Source organism: Trachypithecus francoisi, unplaced genomic scaffold, assembly GCF_009764315.1.
Source record: "Trachypithecus francoisi isolate TF-2019V2 unplaced genomic scaffold, Tfra_2.0 Lachesis_group9, whole genome shotgun sequence".
Classification (NCBI taxonomy): domain Eukaryota; kingdom Metazoa; phylum Chordata; class Mammalia; order Primates; family Cercopithecidae; genus Trachypithecus; species Trachypithecus francoisi.
Window position 1 is genome coordinate 29,743,432 of NW_022681474.1, and position 20,592 is coordinate 29,764,023.

At 35.7% G+C, this 20,592-nt stretch overlaps 1 protein-coding gene across 2 annotated transcripts in view; it reads left to right on the forward strand.

Moving 5' to 3' along the window:
- Positions 1–20,592, forward strand: part of RAB18 (RAB18, member RAS oncogene family) — a 36,918-nt gene that overhangs the window by 13,044 nt on the left and 3,282 nt on the right. Inside the window, exons 3-7 of one of the 2 annotated variants that reach the window (XM_033209709.1) lie at positions 9,730–9,791; positions 14,559–14,645; positions 15,544–15,616; positions 17,108–17,226; positions 17,301–17,367. In XM_033209709.1, the coding sequence (XP_033065600.1) occupies positions 9,730–9,791; positions 14,559–14,645; positions 15,544–15,616; positions 17,108–17,226; positions 17,301–17,367 (408 nt within the window). The remainder of the gene's footprint in view (positions 1–9,729; positions 9,792–14,558; positions 14,646–15,543; positions 15,617–17,107; positions 17,227–17,300; positions 17,368–20,592) is intronic. The other variant, XM_033209708.1, reaches the window with a different exon arrangement.

Sequence of the window (20,592 nt, forward strand, 5' to 3'; positions counted from 1 at the left end):
TAACAGTCATAAATAAGTAGGCACCAAACTTAGAAGCTCTCTATAAAAACTTCAAAACTCAAGAAAAGAATTCGATGAGGGCCAGGTGCGGTGACTCACGCCTGTAATCCCAGCACTTTGGGATGCTGAGGAGGGCAGATCATCTGATTTCAGGAGTTCGAGACCAGCCTGTCCAACCCAGTGAAACCCTGTCTCTACTAAAAATACAAAAATTAGCCACGCATGGTGGCTCACACCTGTAGTCCCAGCCACTCGGGAGGCTGAGGCAGGAGTATCACTTGAATCCGGGAGGCAGAGATTGCAGTGAGCCGAGGTTGCGCCACTGCACTGCAGCCTGGATGACAGAGCAAGACTCTGTCTCAAAGAAAAAAAAAGGAATTTGATGAAAACACAGTTGTATTAGATTTGCTGCATTTCTTTTGTAGATAGATAGACCCAAAAGATACAGATAAAGGCATAGGGAATTGGACTAACACAATCAGCAAATCTTTTGAATAAAGATCTCACTACTTTAAAAGCCTGTGGAACAGTTATACAGAATCAGTCTCAGACCTGACAACAACAAAGTAAATCCTAAATTGAAAAGAAGTAGGGGTTTTACAATACACATTCTTGATAATTTATTCTTTCAGAAAATATTTTTGATCTATTGTGTTTCTTACATATGAGTTCATAGCAGTATTTTTTAAAATTATACATTAAAGTTGATTTTTTTGATGTACAGTTTGATTTTTAACATACATATTAAAACAAATGTTTATGGTCATATAATTGCCACCACAGTTGGCATACCAAATAGTTCCATCATCCCCAAAACTACACGGTGCTATCGCTTTCTGTTCTATTCTAGTCTGGTCCTCCTGCCTCTAACCTCAGCAGCCACTTATCTGGTCTATAGTTTTATCTTTTTTGAGAATGTCACATAAGGGGAGTCATATGGTATGTTACTTTTGAGACTGCTTTCACTTAGCTTGATGCCTTTGAGCTTCATCCAAGTTCCTGTGAATTGTTTGTTCCTTTTTATTGCTGAGCTATATTCCATTGTGTGGATGTACCACAGTTTTAGTTGGTTTATCTGTTCATCTATTTTAAGACATTTGTGTTGTTTCTAGTTTTTAGTGATTATGAATAGTCCTGTTGTAAACATTCAGGTACAGGATTTTGTATGAATACTAATTTTTATTTCTTTAGAATACATACCCAATAATGGAATTCCTGGGTCATATGGTAAATGCATATTTAACTTTGGAAAACAGTTTGGCCATATTTTTATAAAGTGGTTGTATCATTTTTACATTCCCACTAGCTTCATATGAGAATTCTTATTCTTCTGTACCCCTCACCTTTTATATTTCTACGAGCAGCCTTTTAAATTTTCACCTTATTTTCAAATGGGTATGTTTTCACCTTATTTTCAAATGGGATCTCATTGTGGTTTAATTTGAATTTTGCTAATGACTAATGAGGTTGAGTATCTTTTTAATGTCTATATACACATTTATATAGACTGTAAATATGTATTTTTTTTGCAGTGTCTGTTCAAGTTTTTCATTAATTTTTAAGTGGGTTTTTTGCTTTTTGTTGGGCTTTGAGAGTTTTTAAAATATATTCTGCATTTAAGTCCCTTATTAGATGATATATGTTTGCAAATGTTTTCCTCCCAGTCTCTGGCTTGTCTTTTCATTCATGTAAAAGTATATTTCTAACAGCATATGTTTTTTATTTTGATGAAATCTAATTTCTTAATTTTTCCATTTGTGGATGATGATTTCAGTGTTGTATCTTTTGTCTGATAAAAGGATGCAGTGATTTTCCCCTGTATTTTCTTCCAGAAGTTTTATAAAGTGTTACATTAAGTATAATTTTTTGAATTAAGTTTTGAATACAATGTAAGGTATGAAGGTCTTTTTTTTCCCTGGCATATGAATATCCAGTTGTTCTAACACTATTAGTTGAAAAGACTGTCCTTTCTACACTGAATAGCTTTTGTGCTTTTGAAAAATTTTCAATTGATATGAAATATATGAAGAACAACACATAATAAACCAACAAAACGAAGTGGGATTTATCCCACAAAGGAAAAGTTGGTTTAACATTGAACAAAAAAATCAGTGCATACTTCACTGCTTTAAACTAAAAAAGAAATATCACATAATCATCTCAATAGATGCAGAAAATGCATTTGAAAAAAATCCAACATGTATTCTTGATAACATCTCTCAGTAAACTGTGAATAGAAACCTGATAAAAGGATATATATAAAAAACATACAGCTAACATCATACTTAATGATGAAAGAATGTTTTCCCCTTAATATAAGGAATAGAATAAGGATATAAGCTCTCACCACTTCTATTGTACTATAAATTTTTAGGCAGGGCAGTAAGACAAGAAATGCGTCCAGATTGGAAAAGAAGAATGTAAGAATCCACAGGAATACAAAATCCATATTTAAAGTGTCAATTGTATTTCTATATATTAGTAATGAATAAAAGGAAGATGAAAAATTTAAGTAAAATTTTAAATAAAAATCTATGGAATACCTAGGGCTAAATTTGCCAAAATTATCAAAGATGTGTAATACTGAAAATTACAAAATACTTTCAGATTAATTTTTAAAGGCCTAAATGAATGGAAAGATACAACTTTTTCAGTAGCCATAAGATTTAATATTGCTAAGAGGTCAGTTCTCCCCGAAATGATCTATAGATTCAACATAATCCCTATCAAAATCCCAGCAGGCTTTTATTTTTAAATCAACAAGCTGATTCTAAAATTCACTAGGAAATGCGAAGGAAGTAGACTAGCTGAAACAACTTGGAAAAAACCCAAAGCTTTATCACCATTGAGTGTGACTTAGCCATGGGTTTTTCATATGTGGTGTATATCATGTTGAGGAAATTCCCTTCTATTCCTAGTTTGTTGAGTGTCTTTATCATGAAAGGGAATTGAATTTTGTCAAATGCGTTTTCTGCATCAAGATGATCATCATGTGTTTAAAACCCTTCATTCTCTTAGTGTGATATATTACTTTGATTCATTTTTCTTGAAGTTCAACTGTTCTTGCGTTCTGGGAATAAACTTGATTGATTACTGATTCAGTCTTCTTACTGGTTATGGGTCTATTAAAGTTTTCTATTCATGAGTAAATTTTGGCAGATTGTATATTTGTTAAAATTTACCGATTTAATTTAGGTTATCCAATTCGTTGACATACAGTTGTTTATAGTATTCTCTTATGATCCTTTTTTTTTCTGTAAAATTGGTAGTAATGGCCCTATTTTCATATCTGAGTTTTGTAATTTGAATCTTTTCTCTCACTCTCTCTCTTTTTTTTTTTTTTAAGTTAACCTAGTTTAAAAGTTTGTCTATTTTGTTAATCTTTAAGAAAAAACAACTTTGGTTATCAGTTTTCCTTACTGTGTTTTATTCTCTAATTATCTTTGCTTATATTATTTATTACTTTTGCCCTGCTAGCTTTGCACAGAGTTTACTCTTCTCTTTTAGTTCCTTAAGGTATGAAGTTAGGTTATTGATTTGAAGTTTTATTTCCTTTATAATATATTCATTTACAGCTATAAATTTGTGTGCCGGGCGTGGTGGCTCATGCCTGTAATCCCAGCGCTTTGGGAGTCCAAGCAGGCAGATTACCTTAGGTCAGGAGGTCGAGGTCTGCCTGGCCAAATGGTGAAACCCTGTCTCTACTAAAAATACAAAAATTAGCCAGGCACAGTTTCGGGCCCCTGTAGTCCCAGCTACTAGGGAGGCTGGGATGGGTAAACCACTTGAACCCAAGAGGCAGAGGTTGCAGTGAGCCAGTATCGCACTACTGCATTCCAGCCTGGGTGACAGAGCAAGACTCAATCTCAAAAAAAAATGTGTGTTAACATTGCTTTCACTGCATTCCCTAAGTTTTAATATATTGTATTTTTATTAGTCTCAAGGCATTCTCTAATTTTTCTCTATGATTTTTATTGGTTGTTTAAAAGGGTATTGTTTCATTTTCATGTATTTGTGAATTTACCAGTATTCCTTCTGATATTAATTTCTAGGCTTATTCCATTGTAATCAGAAAAGTGGTTTGCATGATTTCATTGTTTTTATATGTATTAAGACTTGTTTTGTAGCCAACATAGGGCCTATCCTGGAGAATGTTTCATGTACACTTGAAAAAAATTTGTTGTTGTATGGAGTATTCTGTTGGCTCTAACTGGCCTTCAAACCCTTTATTTTCTGTTGATAATATATCTCAGTACCCTATTCATAATTGGAAGTGGTGTATTAAAATCTCCGACTGTTTATCATATGAAAGAGACACTTGCACGTGCATGTTTATAGCAACACAATTCACAATTGCAAAAATATGGAACCAGCCCAAATGCCCAGCAATCAACAAATAGATAAAATGTGGCATATGTATACCATGGAATACCACTTAGCCATAAAAAGGAATAAAATAATGACATTTGCAGCAAACTGGCTGGAGTTGGAGACCATTATTCTAAGTGAAGTAACTCAGGAATGGAAAACCAAATATTGTATGTTCTCATTTATAAGTGGGAGCTAAGCTATGAAGACACAGAGGCATAAGAATGATACAGTGGACCTTGGGGACTCAGGGAGAGGGATGAGGGATAAAATAACAGCACACTGGGTACAGTGCACACTGCCCGAGTGATGGGTGCACCAAAATCTCGGAAATTACCCTAAATAACTTATCCATGTAACCGCATACCACCTGTTCCTAAAAACCTATTGAAATAAAAAAAGTAAAATAAAGTATATGGGAGGATTAAAAAAAAAAAAAAAGAGGGTGATGTGCTCTGGTTCTGCGGGGAAAGGAGGAGGGAGGCATGAAAGCTCCATGTTTGGGACCCTCCCAGACCTCATCCTTATGTGTTTCTCTTTTTGGTTGGTCCTGATATTGTATCCTTTGTAATAAAACTGTAATTGTAAAAATCTAAATAAAATGTAATTTGTGAAAAAAAAAAGGAAAAAAGACGTTTTGGAATTCTGTCAGGCAATAAAAGTAATCAGTATTTTCAGTGGAGGTCTTGTGTTTGGGAAAATAAACAGAATCTCTGACTGTTGTAACACTGTTTTTCCACTTAATTCTATCAGTGTTTGCTTCACATATATAGGACTTCTGTTCAATGGTGTATATGTTTATAATTGTTGTATCTTCTTGAGAATTGGCCTTTTTATCAAAATATTTTGTCTTTGGTCTCCTAACAGTTTTTGACTTAAAAGTCTATTTTGTCTGATTTTAGTATAATTACCTTTGTTTTCTTTTGGTTACTATTTGTTTGGAATATCTTTTCCTGTCCTTTCACTCTCAACGTATTTCTAGACCAAAAGTGAATCTCTGATAGACAGCATGTAGTTGAATTTTTAAAAAGTATTCTGCCAATCTTTTGATAAGAGAGTTTATTCTATTTGCATTTAATATACCAATAAGGAAGGACTTCTGCCATTTTGCTATTTATTTCCTTAAAGAGTTTTTGTTTCTGAATTCTTCCATTACTGCCTTCTTTTATGTTTAGGATTTTTCATAATAATATGCTTTGACTCTCTTCACATTTCCTTTTTTATCTGTATTCTATAAATATTTTCTTTGTGATCTGTTTCAGTAAATTCTGGTAGCTTTTAATCTTTCAAGGAAATTGTCCCTTTTATCTGGGTTGTCAAATTTATTGGCATAAACTTGTTCATAACATTCTGTCATTCCTTTAACCTCTGTACAATCTATGAATGGTGTGATTTTTTTTTTCATCCTTTATAATGTTTTTTGGCTTCTTTTTCCTGATCAATTTCACTAGAAGTTTATCAGTTTTATTGGTTTTCTTATAGAACCAACTTTTGGATTCATGGATTTTTGTTGTTTTTCTGTTTTTAATTTCTGGTTTGAACTTTCTTTCTTCTACTTCTTTGGATTTAATTTGCTGCTTTTTCTGTTGTCTTAGTTTAGAAGCCTAGGTAGGTCATTGATTTTAGGTTACTTTTCTGATGTGGGCATTTAGTGCTATAAATGTTCCCAAAAGTATTGCTTTAGTGGCATCATACAAATTTTGGTGTTGTGTTTTTCTTTTCATTTAAAATATTTAATTTAAAATACTTAGAACAATTTCATTATGATGTCTCTGAGTTTTTCTTCTTTTTTTGTTTTTTGCCAGGGGCTTATTGAGCTTTTTTGATCTGTAGATTTATATTTTTCATCAAATTTGAAATTTTTCAGCCATTATTTCTTCAGATATATTTTTCCTCCCTTCTCTCTTGTTTTTCATCAACTCCATTGTTTGCATATTAGGCTGCTTGAAGTTGTCCTACAGATGATTGATGGTCTCTCATTTTCTTTGACTCTTTTCTTCTTCCTTTTGGGTAGTTTCTATTGCTGTGTCATCACATTCACTGATGTTTTCTTCTGCAGCATCTAATTTGCTGTTAATCCCATCCAGTGTATTTTTCATCTCAGACATTGCCATTTTTACCTTTTTTTTTTGAGACAGGGTGTTGCTCTGTTATCCAGGCTGGAGTGCAGTAGCACAACCATTGCTCATTTCAGCCTCGACCTTTCAGGCTCAAGCCATCCTCGTACCTCAGCCTCCTGAGAAGCTGGGACTACAGGCACAAGCCACCATGCCTGGCTAATTTTAAAATTTTATTTTTGGCCGGGTGTGGTGGCTTACGCCTGTAATCCACTTTGGGAGGCCTAGGTGGGTGGATCACAAGGTCAGGAGAGTGAGACCATCCTGGCTAACATGGTGAAACCTTGTCTCTACTAAAAATACAAAAAATTAGTCAGGCGTGGTGGCGGGCGCTTGTAGTCCCAGCAGTTGGGGAGGCTGAGGCAGGAGAATGGCGTGACCCTGGGAGGCAGAGCTTGCCGTGAACCGAGATCGCTGCCACTACACTCCAGCCTGGGCAACACAGCAAGACTCTGTCTCAAAAAAGAAAAAAAAATTTATTTTGTCAAGACAAAGTCTTGCTATTTTGCCAGGGTTGGTCTTGAACTCCTGGCCTCAAGAGATCCTCCCACCTCAGCCTCTCAAAGTGTTGGAATTATAGGCATGAGCCACTGTGCCCAGCCCATTTTCATCTTTAGAAAGTTCTATTTGATCTTTTTTTATGTCACTCATGTCTACTTAACTTTTTGAACATGTGGTGTACAGTTGTAACATCTGTGTCAGTTCTGAGGTAGTTTCTATTGATTGATTTTTCTCCTCTTGGACAAGACATATGCTTCTGCTTCCATTAATATCTTCTGGTCTCTCATTCACATATATCTACTGTTGAGTTCGTATTTTCTTTGTCCTTTTTCATGAAGGTTGTTTTAGTTAAAAGTAGATAATATAATTAATGGAACCTTTGAAATAAGCAGTAAGTGCCACATGAAAATTTACCAGTGTGCCCAAAAAAAGATTCTTGCAAAGAACTGAATTAAAGATCATATTAAAAATGCAAGCACAAATGGAGAAGAAAAAGCTGAGATGACAGTTCTTCTGTTTCTGTTGTGAGCTCCATGTTATCCACATGAAGAGATTGAAAAGACAGTTTAATCAAATTTGGTAAGAAACTGGCAAAATCAAATCTCTCAAAAAGACTCCCGCTGCTGCTACCAATTAAGGCAAATTATCATCCACTTACAAAAGAGAAGCATGGTGAAGAAGCAGTTTTAGCATGTGAGATCTGAACAGCTCAATTGCTGCATGTGAGATTCACTTGCTGCATGTGAGATTCACTTGCTGCATGTGAGATTCACCAGAGGAACCTAGGGAAGATGACTGGGGACTTTAGGGGTCTGGATTTAGATTAGGTGCCCCTTCAGGCTACCTGTGTCTGTTAGCTTTGATGGCAGGACGACAGTGGGCAGTGTCTCCTGTGGATAGTATTGGTAAGTTTCAGATATAATATGTCAAAAGCATAACTTAGACACATTGTTAGTTATTCACATGCAAATTATTCTTATGTCAGAAACAGTCATTAGACTGTTGACAACAAACATGCAAAACCAGGAAATAAGAAAAGAAAGAGGAGATGGGGTATGGGAAGAAAACACATACATTCTGGAAGTGGTGGGTTTCTTTTCTTGGGTAAACAAATTAGCTGATGGTTAGGAAAGATGTTTGTCTGCTCTTGAACATGTACCTGGGATTATTAAGAAAAAAAATTAGTTATTTATATACTTCCTGAAAAACTTTGAGAATTTAACTGTAGAGTGTGCATGACAGAGGCTATCTCTGTGTAATGTCTGCCAGTGGCTATCATTTAGTACCTGCACCAAGTCAGAACCATTTTCCTTTTTTGAATTTTCTCAGGCTTTGTGCTTTTTTTTTCTTTTTTCTTTTTAAAAACAATAGGAAGAAAATGTAGATAATTTCATGTTTATGTAGATGGTTCCACTTTTAAAATGGCACAGTAACTTCTTTATGTAGACCTGGTAAATAAAAGATTATTTAGCGTGTGGGATTTTTTGTTTGTTTGGCTGTGAATAAATTTTATATTTAGGTTTTTCTTGTGCTGTGTAATCAGCACTGTCCTTTTACTAATGGTTGCCCGTCATTCTAGGCTTTATCAACTCCTTTATCACCCCAGCTCAAAACACCAAACTTAAAAAAATACATATTTGGTATACAGAAAGACCTGGCATAATGCACATTTTGAATGTGCATTTTTATTACCGAATTTGTATTTGTAATGGATCACCACAAGTCTTCCAAGAATTACGAATATATTTCCATATTGGTGACAGGTGTTCTATTAAGCATTTAGTATGTGAGGGTGCTGTTCATCTTAGTTGGGGCTGTTCTGAATTAATTGTGACAAGCTAATAAGATCTTTTGAAAGTTTCTTTCCAAGCTTCTTGAGCTAATGTTTTCCCTCTGGCCAGTGGGGTAGACTGAACTCTTTAAAGACCTGTGGGCAGTTGCTGTTCATTTAAGCCAGATGGCATGTGTCAACTCCTTTTCCTGGAAAGGGCGAGGTTTCTTTTTTGGCTGCTGTAGTAAAGCCTTGTGTGACTTCTTATGAAACTCTTTTCTTTACATAAATTAGTACTTATAGAAGCTTTTCATAGAACTTTGGGCACTCCTCTTTCACTTGTGAAGATTCTTAGATGGTTGTATATAAATGTTTTCATGTATAAATTCTTTTATTGAAGTTGTGCTTGTAGCAGGTTATCATTGATTAGGTTATCACATAAAAATAGTGTTTTTTAAGGATAAAAACAAAATAAATAAATTATATGACAGAGAGTGAGGGACCCTTTTATATTTTTACCGGTTCCCCAAGCTGCTTACAGTCAAGATCTGAGTTAGTGGTCGGCTGACAGTGGACAGCACTCTTAACGGTAGCATGTGGATGCTTAGGGAGCCCCTGGAAGCTGCCATGATCCACGGTCAGCCATGCATAGTCTTCTTTATGTGAGCACTGTAATTGCAGCTCTTGACTTTTAACACGCATAGTGAGTTATCACCTTAAACTGAATTTTGTTTTTCCTTTTTGGAAGAATGGAAGGTAGGTGAGTGAGTGAATTCTACAAGCATTTGATTTTTATTTATCCTGATTAAATCCTAAGATCCTGGATTTTATCTCCACATCCAGAATTCTAAGAATTTGGGGTGTGAACTGGGCATGTGATAAAGGTGACTCTTCTGTTTTCTGGTTTTCTTGGTAATGGATTTTAAAAGTCTGTTTTACTGGGAGACTTATCAAAATTTTCATTTCTTTAAGGTGTTGACTTTAAGGTGAAAACAATTTCAGTGGATGGAAATAAGGCTAAACTTGCAATATGGGTAAGAGTTTTTAAAATGTATTTTGAAAATATTAAACTTTACTTTTTAAGGATGCAGAAATTGATTTGTGTAGTGTTCTAGAGGTGGTGATTGAACAATTTGTATTAAATAACTTTTGGGAGATTTGATACTGATTAAAGGATAAACAGAATAATATAATTGGTTAATTAGGCAGCTATGTTTTGTTTAAATTTTTACAATGCATAATTCTTTATGAATACTTCAAAACAGAACAGAATATCAAAAAATCATCTCATCTGCCAAAGAGAATCATAATTGGATATATTTCTTTAAGTTTTAAAAAGACTGTCCAGACTGAACTAACACTAAAGGTAATTGTTAAGGGGAGGAGGAATGACGTGATGTTTAGGAAAAATTTTATTTTTCTTGTTTGTTAGTATAGATATTTATAAAATTTGAGGTTTCAAACTTTGGGCTTATTTTTAATGCCTCATTTTTCCTTACTGACTTCTTTTCATTTTCCTGTGAATCCAACCATTCCGATCCCCATTGCTGTACTAGCTAGACCTCCTCATGCTAGTGTCAAATAAGGTAGCATTAACTCAAAAATATTCAAGATGCTTAGTGTCTATGTTTGTCTCTCTGTGTGTATCCCTTTTATCGGTCTATTTACCCATCTACATACCGATCTATCTATATCTGTCTCTCTAAATATGATCGGTACTATATATACATATATTAATTCTAAATATATACTGTTTTATATATCTAATTTCCACATATGCTGTGATAATTATTATTTTTTATTTTTTTATTTTTTTATTTTTTATTATACTTTAAGTTCTAGGGTACATGTGCATGACGTTTATATCATGTATAACTCCCCAATGCAATCCCTCCCTCCTCCCCCCTCCCCATGATAGGCCCCAGTGTGTGATGTTCCCCTTCCCGAGTCCAAGTGATAATTATACATATATGTTTGTAACATAAGAAATCATATTAGAACTGATCAGCAGTCATCAAATCGAGACATATTTCCCCATGGTGGTTAAATGCTGTTTGTACATCAGTCACAGATTGAAAACAGCAAGTGTTCATGCATTGTATGATGTCATATTTCTTGGCATTCTCTGAATGGCACACTGTTTCTAATACACATTTATCCCCAAATAACAAATAACTGTGTAAGTATGTTTAATGTTTTTATGTCAGTTTTTCCTAACATACACTGCTTTAAATTTGTTAACCTGTTTGCCCCTTTCCCGCAAATATATTTAATATCAATCAGAACAGTAATGTCTAACAGAGAACAATTTGGAAAATGTTGGACTAGAGTATGGTAAAATGTGTTGAACGATGTAAGAATGCTGGCTTTTTCCATACTAAAGTGGGGGCCTGATTTCCATATGCTTTTCGTGGTTGATTTATGATCCCTTTCCGTCCTTGCTGCTGCTTTGTGAAATATATAGATTAGAGTAGTATCTGAGGCTTGCTGGTTGCAGTGAGATTTTTCTCTCATAGTTTTGTTTTGTTTTAAATTTACTTTCTAGTTCCTGCCTAATAAAAAGGCTGGCAGGTATTATTTAAGAGACATTTTTACCATAGGCCTATAAAGATTCTTTAAAGAAGAGAGATTTTTCCCCCTGGCTGTAAGAATAATACAGGGTCATTCTAAAAAGGATAATTGAGACAGTAAGACAGTAGTAGAGAAGAATGTCCATAAAAGTATACCACCGAGTACGTTTTAGTGAGCATTCTTTAAAATATCTAGGGATATGTATACATACCACTATACATACGAGTATGTGAGTTTTCCAAAACAAAGGGATTATATCTTACATTTTTAAACCTGTTTGTCCTCCTTTCCTACCACCTCACCCCCACACACAGTATGTGCTGTATCCATTCAGATGGCCACCTAGTATTCCATTTCATAGCTGTACTTTAGTCAACCTTCAGTGAGAGATACTTACATTTTTGCCAGCTTTTCACAAAGATTAGAGCTCTTTGAGCATTCTGATTTATACGTCTGTGTGTACTTGTCCAGTAACTTTAAAATGTGTAGCTGGAAGTAGAAATAAATATGAAGTCTTAACATTAATGTACACCAAAAAGCCTTTTTTTCAGTTTATACTCCCACCAATTATATTCATATTCATTCTGCCACATCCTTATCTGTACTGTTACTATTCTTTGTTTTTGCCCCTGGGCGTTGCTGTTTTACTTATATTTGCATTTCTTTTGATAAGAGATTTTTGCCTGTTTATTGATCATTTTAAAAAACAAGTTTTCTTTTACATATTTTACCCATTTTATATGTTAGCATTCATCTTTTTTGTCATTAAAATCTTTATATAATAAAAATATTAGCTCTTTGTCATGTGGTACAATTTTCTAATCTATCATTTGCCTTTAAAATCGTGTTTCAGTTGAATATATGTTTGTGTTCTTGTGTGTGTGTAATATTAACTGCCGTGTGCTACAGATTTTTTTTTTCCAGTTTGTCATTTACCTTCCAATATTGTTAAGGATGAATATGGGGATGGGGAGGTGAAGAGGAGGTAAAGGATGTTCTTGTCATACCAAGGTTTTAATATTTATATGGTTAGATCAGCTATTTTCATCATGGCATTTGGGTGTAATATATTTAGGAAGGCCTTTCCTCTCCATTAGAAATATATGAATCCATATTGCCTAATTCTTCTATAGTTTTATTTATAAAATAAAATTAGTTTCTTTCCTACTTGGAAGCTTTTTCTAGGATGAAATAGAATAGTTAAGCATAGCCCTGCCCCTCCTGCCTCCTGAAAGTGCATACGCATCATGACCTTGTTTTCTTCTACTGCCTTTTTCTATGTCCTTACTTCACTTTTACTCCCTCCATCTATTATTAAGCCTTTCTAGATCTTTCCTAGCCCTGAATTTCCTAGCCCTGATCTATATATCTTTCAGTAATTTCTTCTCTTCTTCCCCCATCAGAAAATAAAACCACAGGATAGAGACAAAAAGCTGTACTTCATTTATCTTACAGATGTTATTTTACCTACCACATATTCCTGTTTTGAAAACAAACACAAGCAACAATCTAACTTCTATTTAAGCATATACACTTTATAGTTACTATAAATCCTGATCCAATGCTGTTGCACATGGTTCCCTCCACCCTCTAAATTATAACACCTATTTAAACATTTTTATAAGTGAATCCAAAAATGGCAAGACTCTAAACATCTGGCCTAATTATTAATAAATATTCACAAGCAAAGTTTCAAAGTCAAGTGTAGTATTTCAACATTAAAACTTTCTTGCTATGGTTTTTACTTTTAAAACATCGGGATTTATGGATATTTTAACTGGAATTGCAGTTCTGATTTTTATGTTGTGTTTCATTAAGGCAGTTTTTGAAGTTGATCTCAATGAAGACCAGAGAGAACAAAGTTCATGTTCACTTGTTTTTCTGCCAGCTCTGGAAGTTATGGACACAGTTTCCTTATGCAAATAGAATAAACTTTTTTCCTGTTATCACAAAGCCTTGGGGCTAAAATATTTCATACTTGGTCTTTGCCCCAAACTATTTGTTATGAATATAGAACAGTGTTCCATGTATGGAAAAATAGCTGCTTCTTAAATTTCCAAATTCACTAATTCACTGTTCCAAACCCAAGGCTTGTCTTTTCAATAATGGCTTTTCTTTCCTTTTTTTTTCTTTCTCTCTAAAAAAGATAGTCTGTACTACTAAAAGTTAAATGCTTAACGTGGTGCAATTCTCGAAGTTATAATGTATCTGGATACTGAATAATTTGAATATTGCTAATTTGTCATTTTTTGCATGTAAGCAAATCGCTAGGATGCGTTCTCATAATGATTTGTCATTTTAAAATATACATTTTTTGTTGAGTTTTTATGAATCAGATTGTGTGAAATAGGTACTAGTACAAGGCTATAAAGAGCATTTCTAGTTTCTTATTGTATATATTACCAATTGCTTCCTAAAAGCGGTGACACTTTTACTGATATACATAGTAATCATTTTACTATGATATGCATAGTAGTTATATCTTTTGGCTTCTAGTTGATTACTTTTTTTTCCCCTGCAAATTTGGGTTTTGATTACTTGAGCATAGTGATCAAAAAAGATCACTGGGCACCCATGTGCCATTTCATTAATGATTATAGACTACAATATTGACTTGTCTCATGTTACCAAAGTTATAATCTGTTTTAGATAGCAAGTTCACTTTGCTTTAAGCAGCTTTTAATTCATATTATTGTTCTTGAAAAGTTGAGTAAATATGCAAATTGAATAATTTTAAAATCCAAAGCAGGTTTTGTAAGAAACTTAAGAGGCAGCAAGAATTTTTGTAAAGAGAAAAATAGTTTATTTTATAAATTTATCTGTTTAGAACATTTACTTTAAATCTGTTACTTCTTCACTTAAGCATGGCAGGGTGGGGATTAGTTTCTGTGGTGGTGAGAATCTGGAAGGAAAGGCATTCAAATTTATGTAAGTATATCTGTGAAAGAGTGGTGAATGTTCAAAGTGGTTTACATTGAAAAGTTACTTTCCTCTTAAGTTTCTCTTCTGGGGTTATAAATGACCGCAGATCCTCCCTACTGTGTTGCTGAAGCCCCTCAAGGCCCTGGTTGGAATTCCTCTCCAATCTTATAAACCTCTTACAGTTTATTCTAACGCTTTTTATATCTAGAGGAGCTTCTGCTTGTCCCATAGAAAACCCTCATTTACAACAGTGGGACTGGTAGCTAAGTTGAGGTTTGATACATGTGTTTACTTTTACTTTTCTTTAGGTTACTTTGCATCAGCAGACTGCAAACTTTTTCTTAAAGAGCCAGATAGGAAATAGTCCAATCCTGAAGTGGGCCATGTGGCAATACGTAAGCAAATAGGCCTGCTGTGTTTCAATAAAACTTTATTTAATAAAACAGGTGGTGGGCTGAGCTGCTTTGTATAATCTTAGGTACTTTGAATCCATAGTCCAAGGATAGTGGAAAGACAACAGAGAGAAGGAATTGGGCCCGGAAGTAAAGGCGTATTAAATAGGTTCATTCTTTTTCTTTTTCTTTTTCTTTTTTTCCTCAACAAATTCTGAGCAACTGTCTTTTTTCAAGGATTGCTCTCAGCACAACAGTTAAACTGGTGATTAAACAGATGAGTCCCTGCTTTATGAAATTTACATTTTCTACCTAGTATACATTGTTCATTAACCCTAACATGAGTCAGAAACAACATGTAATAAAGAATGGCTTGGTTATATGCATTCTCTCAAATGGAAATACATAGAAAACACTTAAAAGAGCCCAGCCTAAAAATCTGTTACCTAAAGTAAGACATCCCCATAATTTTCTTCAAATCAGTGGTTCTCAGCCTTGATTCTACATTAAAAGCACCTGGTAAGATTTTTTGAAAAATTCGTGTCATTACCTTAGACCAATTAAGCAGAAGTTTTTTGGAGGTTAGACTCAAGATTCCCAGAAAATTTCATTGTGCAGCTGGAGTTTAGAACCATGGGTTTCATTTCATATATGATAAAAATTTAAATTCAAAACAGCAGAAAACCTTTACATAGTTTCATTTTTCTAGAGAGCAGTAATTATAAGTAATTTTATTTTGTGACATTTGTCAGTAAGTGAACACATCTTATTTAAGTTCCAGTTTTTTAATGAGCTCATGCATTAATACTATTTTTAATAATGCTGTTTGACTTTCTACTCTTAAACTAGTATATTGAAGGTCTATTTATACTTTGTTTAATTTAATACTAATCATTTTTAGGATACTGCTGGTCAAGAGAGGTTTAGAACATTAACTCCCAGCTATTATAGAGGTGCACAGGGTGTTATATTAGGTAAGTGTTTACTTTAATGTACTATTTAAAAATATTTATTGGAGTTTCTGATTTTCCTAGTCTGTGAAAGTTAGTTTTTGTTTTACTTCTCATTAGAGCTACTTTTATGTAACTTGTAGTTGTATTAACTTCATGTAATATTAATGAATATTAAAACTTTTGATTTTAGTCTTTTGTCTAGCACTTAAAAAATAAAGACAAGACTATTTGGTTTGAAAACACATGTCAGGCCGGGCGCGGTGGCTCAAGCCTGTAATCCCAGCACTTTGGGAGGCCGAGACGGGCGGATCACGAGGTCAGGAGATCGAGACCATCCCGGCTAACACGGTGAAACCCCGTCTCTACTAAAAATACAAAAACTAGCCGGGCGAGGTGGCCGGCGCCTGTAGTCCCAGCTACTCGGGAGGCTGAGGCAGGAGAATGGCGTAAACCGGGAGGCGGAGCTTGCAGTGAGCTGAGATCTGGCCACTGCACTCCAGTCCGGGCGACAGAGCGAGACTCTGCCTCAAAAAAAAAAAAAAAAAAAAAAAAAAGAAAACACATGTCAATGAGAACGTAATTGATGATTAATCAGCATATGTTGGAATGTCTTGGAGTTTTGCGGAAACTGGGCTTCAGTCATCAGCATATTAATATTTGCTGCAGTTTATAAAGGGCGAAAAGCATTTGTTGATTAGTAGAATCTGCTTTATTAGTCCTAAAAATATCACAAAGCACTTAACACTATTGATTTATAATCAAACAAATTTAGAAACCAAATGTGGCTTCTCAGTGTAATTTGTTGAAAAGTGCTTGTTCTTGATATTCCTGGGAAACAGTTTAAAATGAATATTGATCAGTTGTATTAATAGGTAGAATTCTCTTTTTTTAAATATGATGACTTGGTAGTGACAGCCTTTTGGTTCAGCATCTCTTGAGTTTGTAAAACACTTTAATAAGCTTTTTGTAATGCAGAATGACATAAGATGAAAGTGATAACAGGAAGACCATTAGGAACCCATCCACTAACTGTACTACTATTTTTTCAAAGCTGTAAATTTTGGTTCTTATAAGAAACAAATTAATGGGGTCATAGATGTTTACATTCATGTGTTTTTTGTTTTGTTTTGTTTTGTTTTGTTTTTTGATATTTTGCCACAGATTCGAATCTAAACACTCTGGTTTTTGGATAGACCTCATTCATCATTATGAATGGGAACAGCTGTTATTTTGCTTTAATGGGTATTAAATGAGTTTTCACTTATTACACAGGATATAATTTCATTTCTGTGACAGTATATGTTAATAGGATTGAAATGTGTGTGTATGCTTTAAAACAAAACACTTGTTTCTTCCATTTGGATCAGTAGACACTCATTATTAATTGTTGGAGACAATAAAAAACAGACTTGCCTATATTGCTTAGTAATGCTAACTCCTGGCTACGTATCAGAAATATACCATTGCGTCTTTCTTTAATGCTTATTTAACAAATGACTCCTTTTATTTCAGTTTATGATGTCACAAGAAGAGACACATTTGTTAAACTGGATAATTGGTTAAATGAATTGGAAACATACTGTACAAGAAATGACATAGTAAACATGCTAGTTGGAAATAAAATCGATAAGGTAAGAAGGTAGACACTTGGCATTTTGGTTCTGTATTTTGGTAGCCTTTCTTAATCATTGCATTTATGTTTTAGGAAAATCGTGAAGTCGATAGAAATGAAGGCCTGAAATTTGCACGAAAGCATTCCATGTTATTTATAGGTAGGTGTGTGAATGAATATCTATCCTTTCATTATTAATGAGGAATTTTTAAATGGAATTTTTGCTAAGTTTATTCCTTTATGAACCATAAAATGTATTTAGAGTATTGTTCCTAGTTGCCCTGTGTTACAAATTCTAACTATATAACAAGGTTCTTTATTCTTCTTTCTGTAAAAATGTATGATCATATTATGTGAAATCATATTTTAAAAAAGTCAAATCATTCCTCACAGGATATAATGGCATTCAGTAAAGTTTGGCACCCAGTGCTAAAGTTGTGCCTTGCTGATCCATATGCTGATACCATCAGCACCACTTGGGAGCTTGTTAGCAGTGCTTCAGCTCAGGCCTTACCCCAGATTTTCTGAATTGGAATCTGCATTTTAACAAGCTCTTCATATGGTTTATATGCACATTACTTTTTGAGAAACATGGTCCAGCAAGGGTTGCCAAACTACAGCCTGGTCCAAATCTGGCCCCACCATTTGTGTTGGTACACAGCCATGTCCATGTGTTTACATGTTGTCTGTGGCTGCTTTTGTGCCATATGGCAGATTTTAATAGTTACAACAGAGGCCATATGGCCCACGAAGCCTAAATATTTACTATCTGGCCCTTTACAGAAAGAGTTTGCCAACCCCTCATCTAGAATATTGGATGAGCCATATCAGAATCACCTGGGCCCTGTGCCTTATTACAGATTTGAAAGGCAGTTTATTAAAAAGCACTCTAGTTGATTCTGATGTGAAGCCAGCTTTAGGAATTACTGATTTAACCATTCTATGGTGTTAGAAACTACTAGGAATCTGCAAATGAAGTTGAGAGGACTTCATATATAGATAGAAGAAGAGTGGAATTAGTGGAAAGTATTGAGATTTTCAGAAAGGAATTGAGTACTTTTACTTGCTGTATATCCCTGATTTCCATACATTAGTTTACCCAATATTTATTGAACACTTGAGATGTAACAGTGGAAAAAACAGACAAACTTTCTGCCCACATGGAGCTTACATTCTAGTAAGGGAGACAGACTTAAATAAGTAAGTAGTGCTATGAAGGAAATAAAACATTATAAGGGGAGAGAGAATGACTGGAGTGGGGACTGATTAGGGAAAGTTCTTAGAGACTGTCCCATTTGAGCAGAAATCCCTCAGGTGAGGATCTAGAGCAAGCTTGTCCAGCCCATGGGCTGCATGTGGCCCAGGATGGCTTTGAATGTGACCCAACACAAATTTGTAAACTTTCTTTTTTTTTTTTTTTTTTTTTTTTTTTGAGGCGGAGTCTCGCTCTGTCGCCCGGACTGGAGTGCAGTGGCCGGATCTCAGCTCACTGCAAGCTCCGCCTCCCGGGTTCACGCCATTCTTCTGCCTCAGCCTCCCGAGTAGCTGGGACTACAGGCGCCCGCCACTTCGCCCGGCTAGTTTTTGTATTTTTAGTAGAGATGGGGTTTCACCGTGTTAGCCAGGATGGTCTCGATCTCCTGACCTCGTGATCCGCCCGTCTCGGCCTCCCAAAGTGCTGGGATTACAGGCTTGAGCCACCGCGCCCGGCCCTGTAAACTTTCTTAAAACATGAGATTTTGTGAGTTATTTTTTTAAGTTCCAGCTATCATTAGTGTTAGTATATGTTATGTGTGGCCTAAGACTATTCTTCTAATGTGGCCCAGGGAAACCAAAAGACTGGACACCCCTAGTCTAGAGGGAGATCATCTCAGGCTGAGAGAAGAGCGAATATTTCCTGAGGTAGGAACCAGGCTAGTGTGTTAAAGGAACAGGAAGAAAGCGTGTGTACTGGCGCATAGTGTGTGTTAAGAAGGCAGATGGTGAGAGATGCCATTCAAATGGTAAAGAGATGAATTGTGTTCCAGTTGTGGTGGAAAGCAGGGAAGCAGCGTGTGACCTGATACTCTAAAAAGATCCTGTTGTGTAGAAAATGGACTAGGGGAAACAGAAGCAAGAGACTAGTTCTTCTCTTGCAGTGGCCCAGATGAAGGAAGCAGTGGTTTGACTATGTAGCAGTAGAGGGTGGTGGAAAACTGGCAGTTCTGGGAGGTACAGTGAAGTTACAGCTGGCAGGATTTGTGGGTGGATTGGGTATGGAGGGTAAGAAAAGAGAGCAATCAGGCGGGCGCGGTGGCTCATGCCTGTAATCCCAGTACTTTGGGAGGCCGAGGCAGGTGGATTACGAGGTCAGGAGATCGAGACCATCCTGGCTAACATGGTGAAACCCAGTCTCTCCTAAAAATACAAAAAATTCACCGGGAGTGGTGGCGGGCGCCTGTAGTCCCAGCTACTGGGGAGGCTGAGGCAGGAGAATCGCTTGAACCTGGGAGGCATAGCTTGCAGTGAGCAAGATCGGGCCACTGCAGTCCAGCCTGGGCAACAGAGCGAGACTTCGTCTCAAAAAAGAAAACAAAAAAAAAAAAGAAAAGAAAAAGAAAAGAGAGCAATCAGAGATAACTCCGGGTTTTAGGCGTGAGCAGTGAGGTAGATTGTGCTGCCAATGATTGGGATGTGAAAGATTGAGATAAGAGCAAGTTTAGGGTAGGGAAGTGAGAAATCAAGAATTTCACTTTGACATAAGAATGAGACATTTTTCTGATAACCGGTGGACGTGGTGGTCATTGGCATTTAGGTGGCATTTAAGATCATGTGATTAGATTGGTGACTTCAGGAAAGAATGTGGATAGAAAAAGGCTGAAGAAGCCTGGGCGACATAATGAGACCTCATCTCCAAATAAAATCAGCTGTGTGTGGTGGCATGTGCCTGTGATTCCAGTTGCTCTGGAGGCTGAGGTGGGAGGATCACTTGAGCCTGGGAGTCCAGGGCTATAGTGGAGCTCCCACTGCACACCAGCCTAGGTGACAGAGTGAGACCCTGTCTCAAAAACGAAACAAAACGAAACAAAGAAAATGGCAGAAGATTGAACCCTGGGGGACTCCAGCAATTAGAGGTCAGCAGAAAGAGGAGGTGCCAGCAAGTAAGTCTGCACATGACATGCCAGTGAGATAGAGGATTTTCAGGATGTTCAGTGTCCTGGAAGTCAAGGGAACAACTTGTTTAAAAGAAGAGGAAGTGATTAGCAGTATCAAATACGAAAGATGTCAAATAAAATTAGGATGTTGGATTTGACAAGATAAAGGGTGTTGGTGGTCTTGGAAAAGAATGATTTCAGTGGAGTGGTGGGAATGAAAGCCTAATTAGAGTAGTTTGAAGAAAGAATGT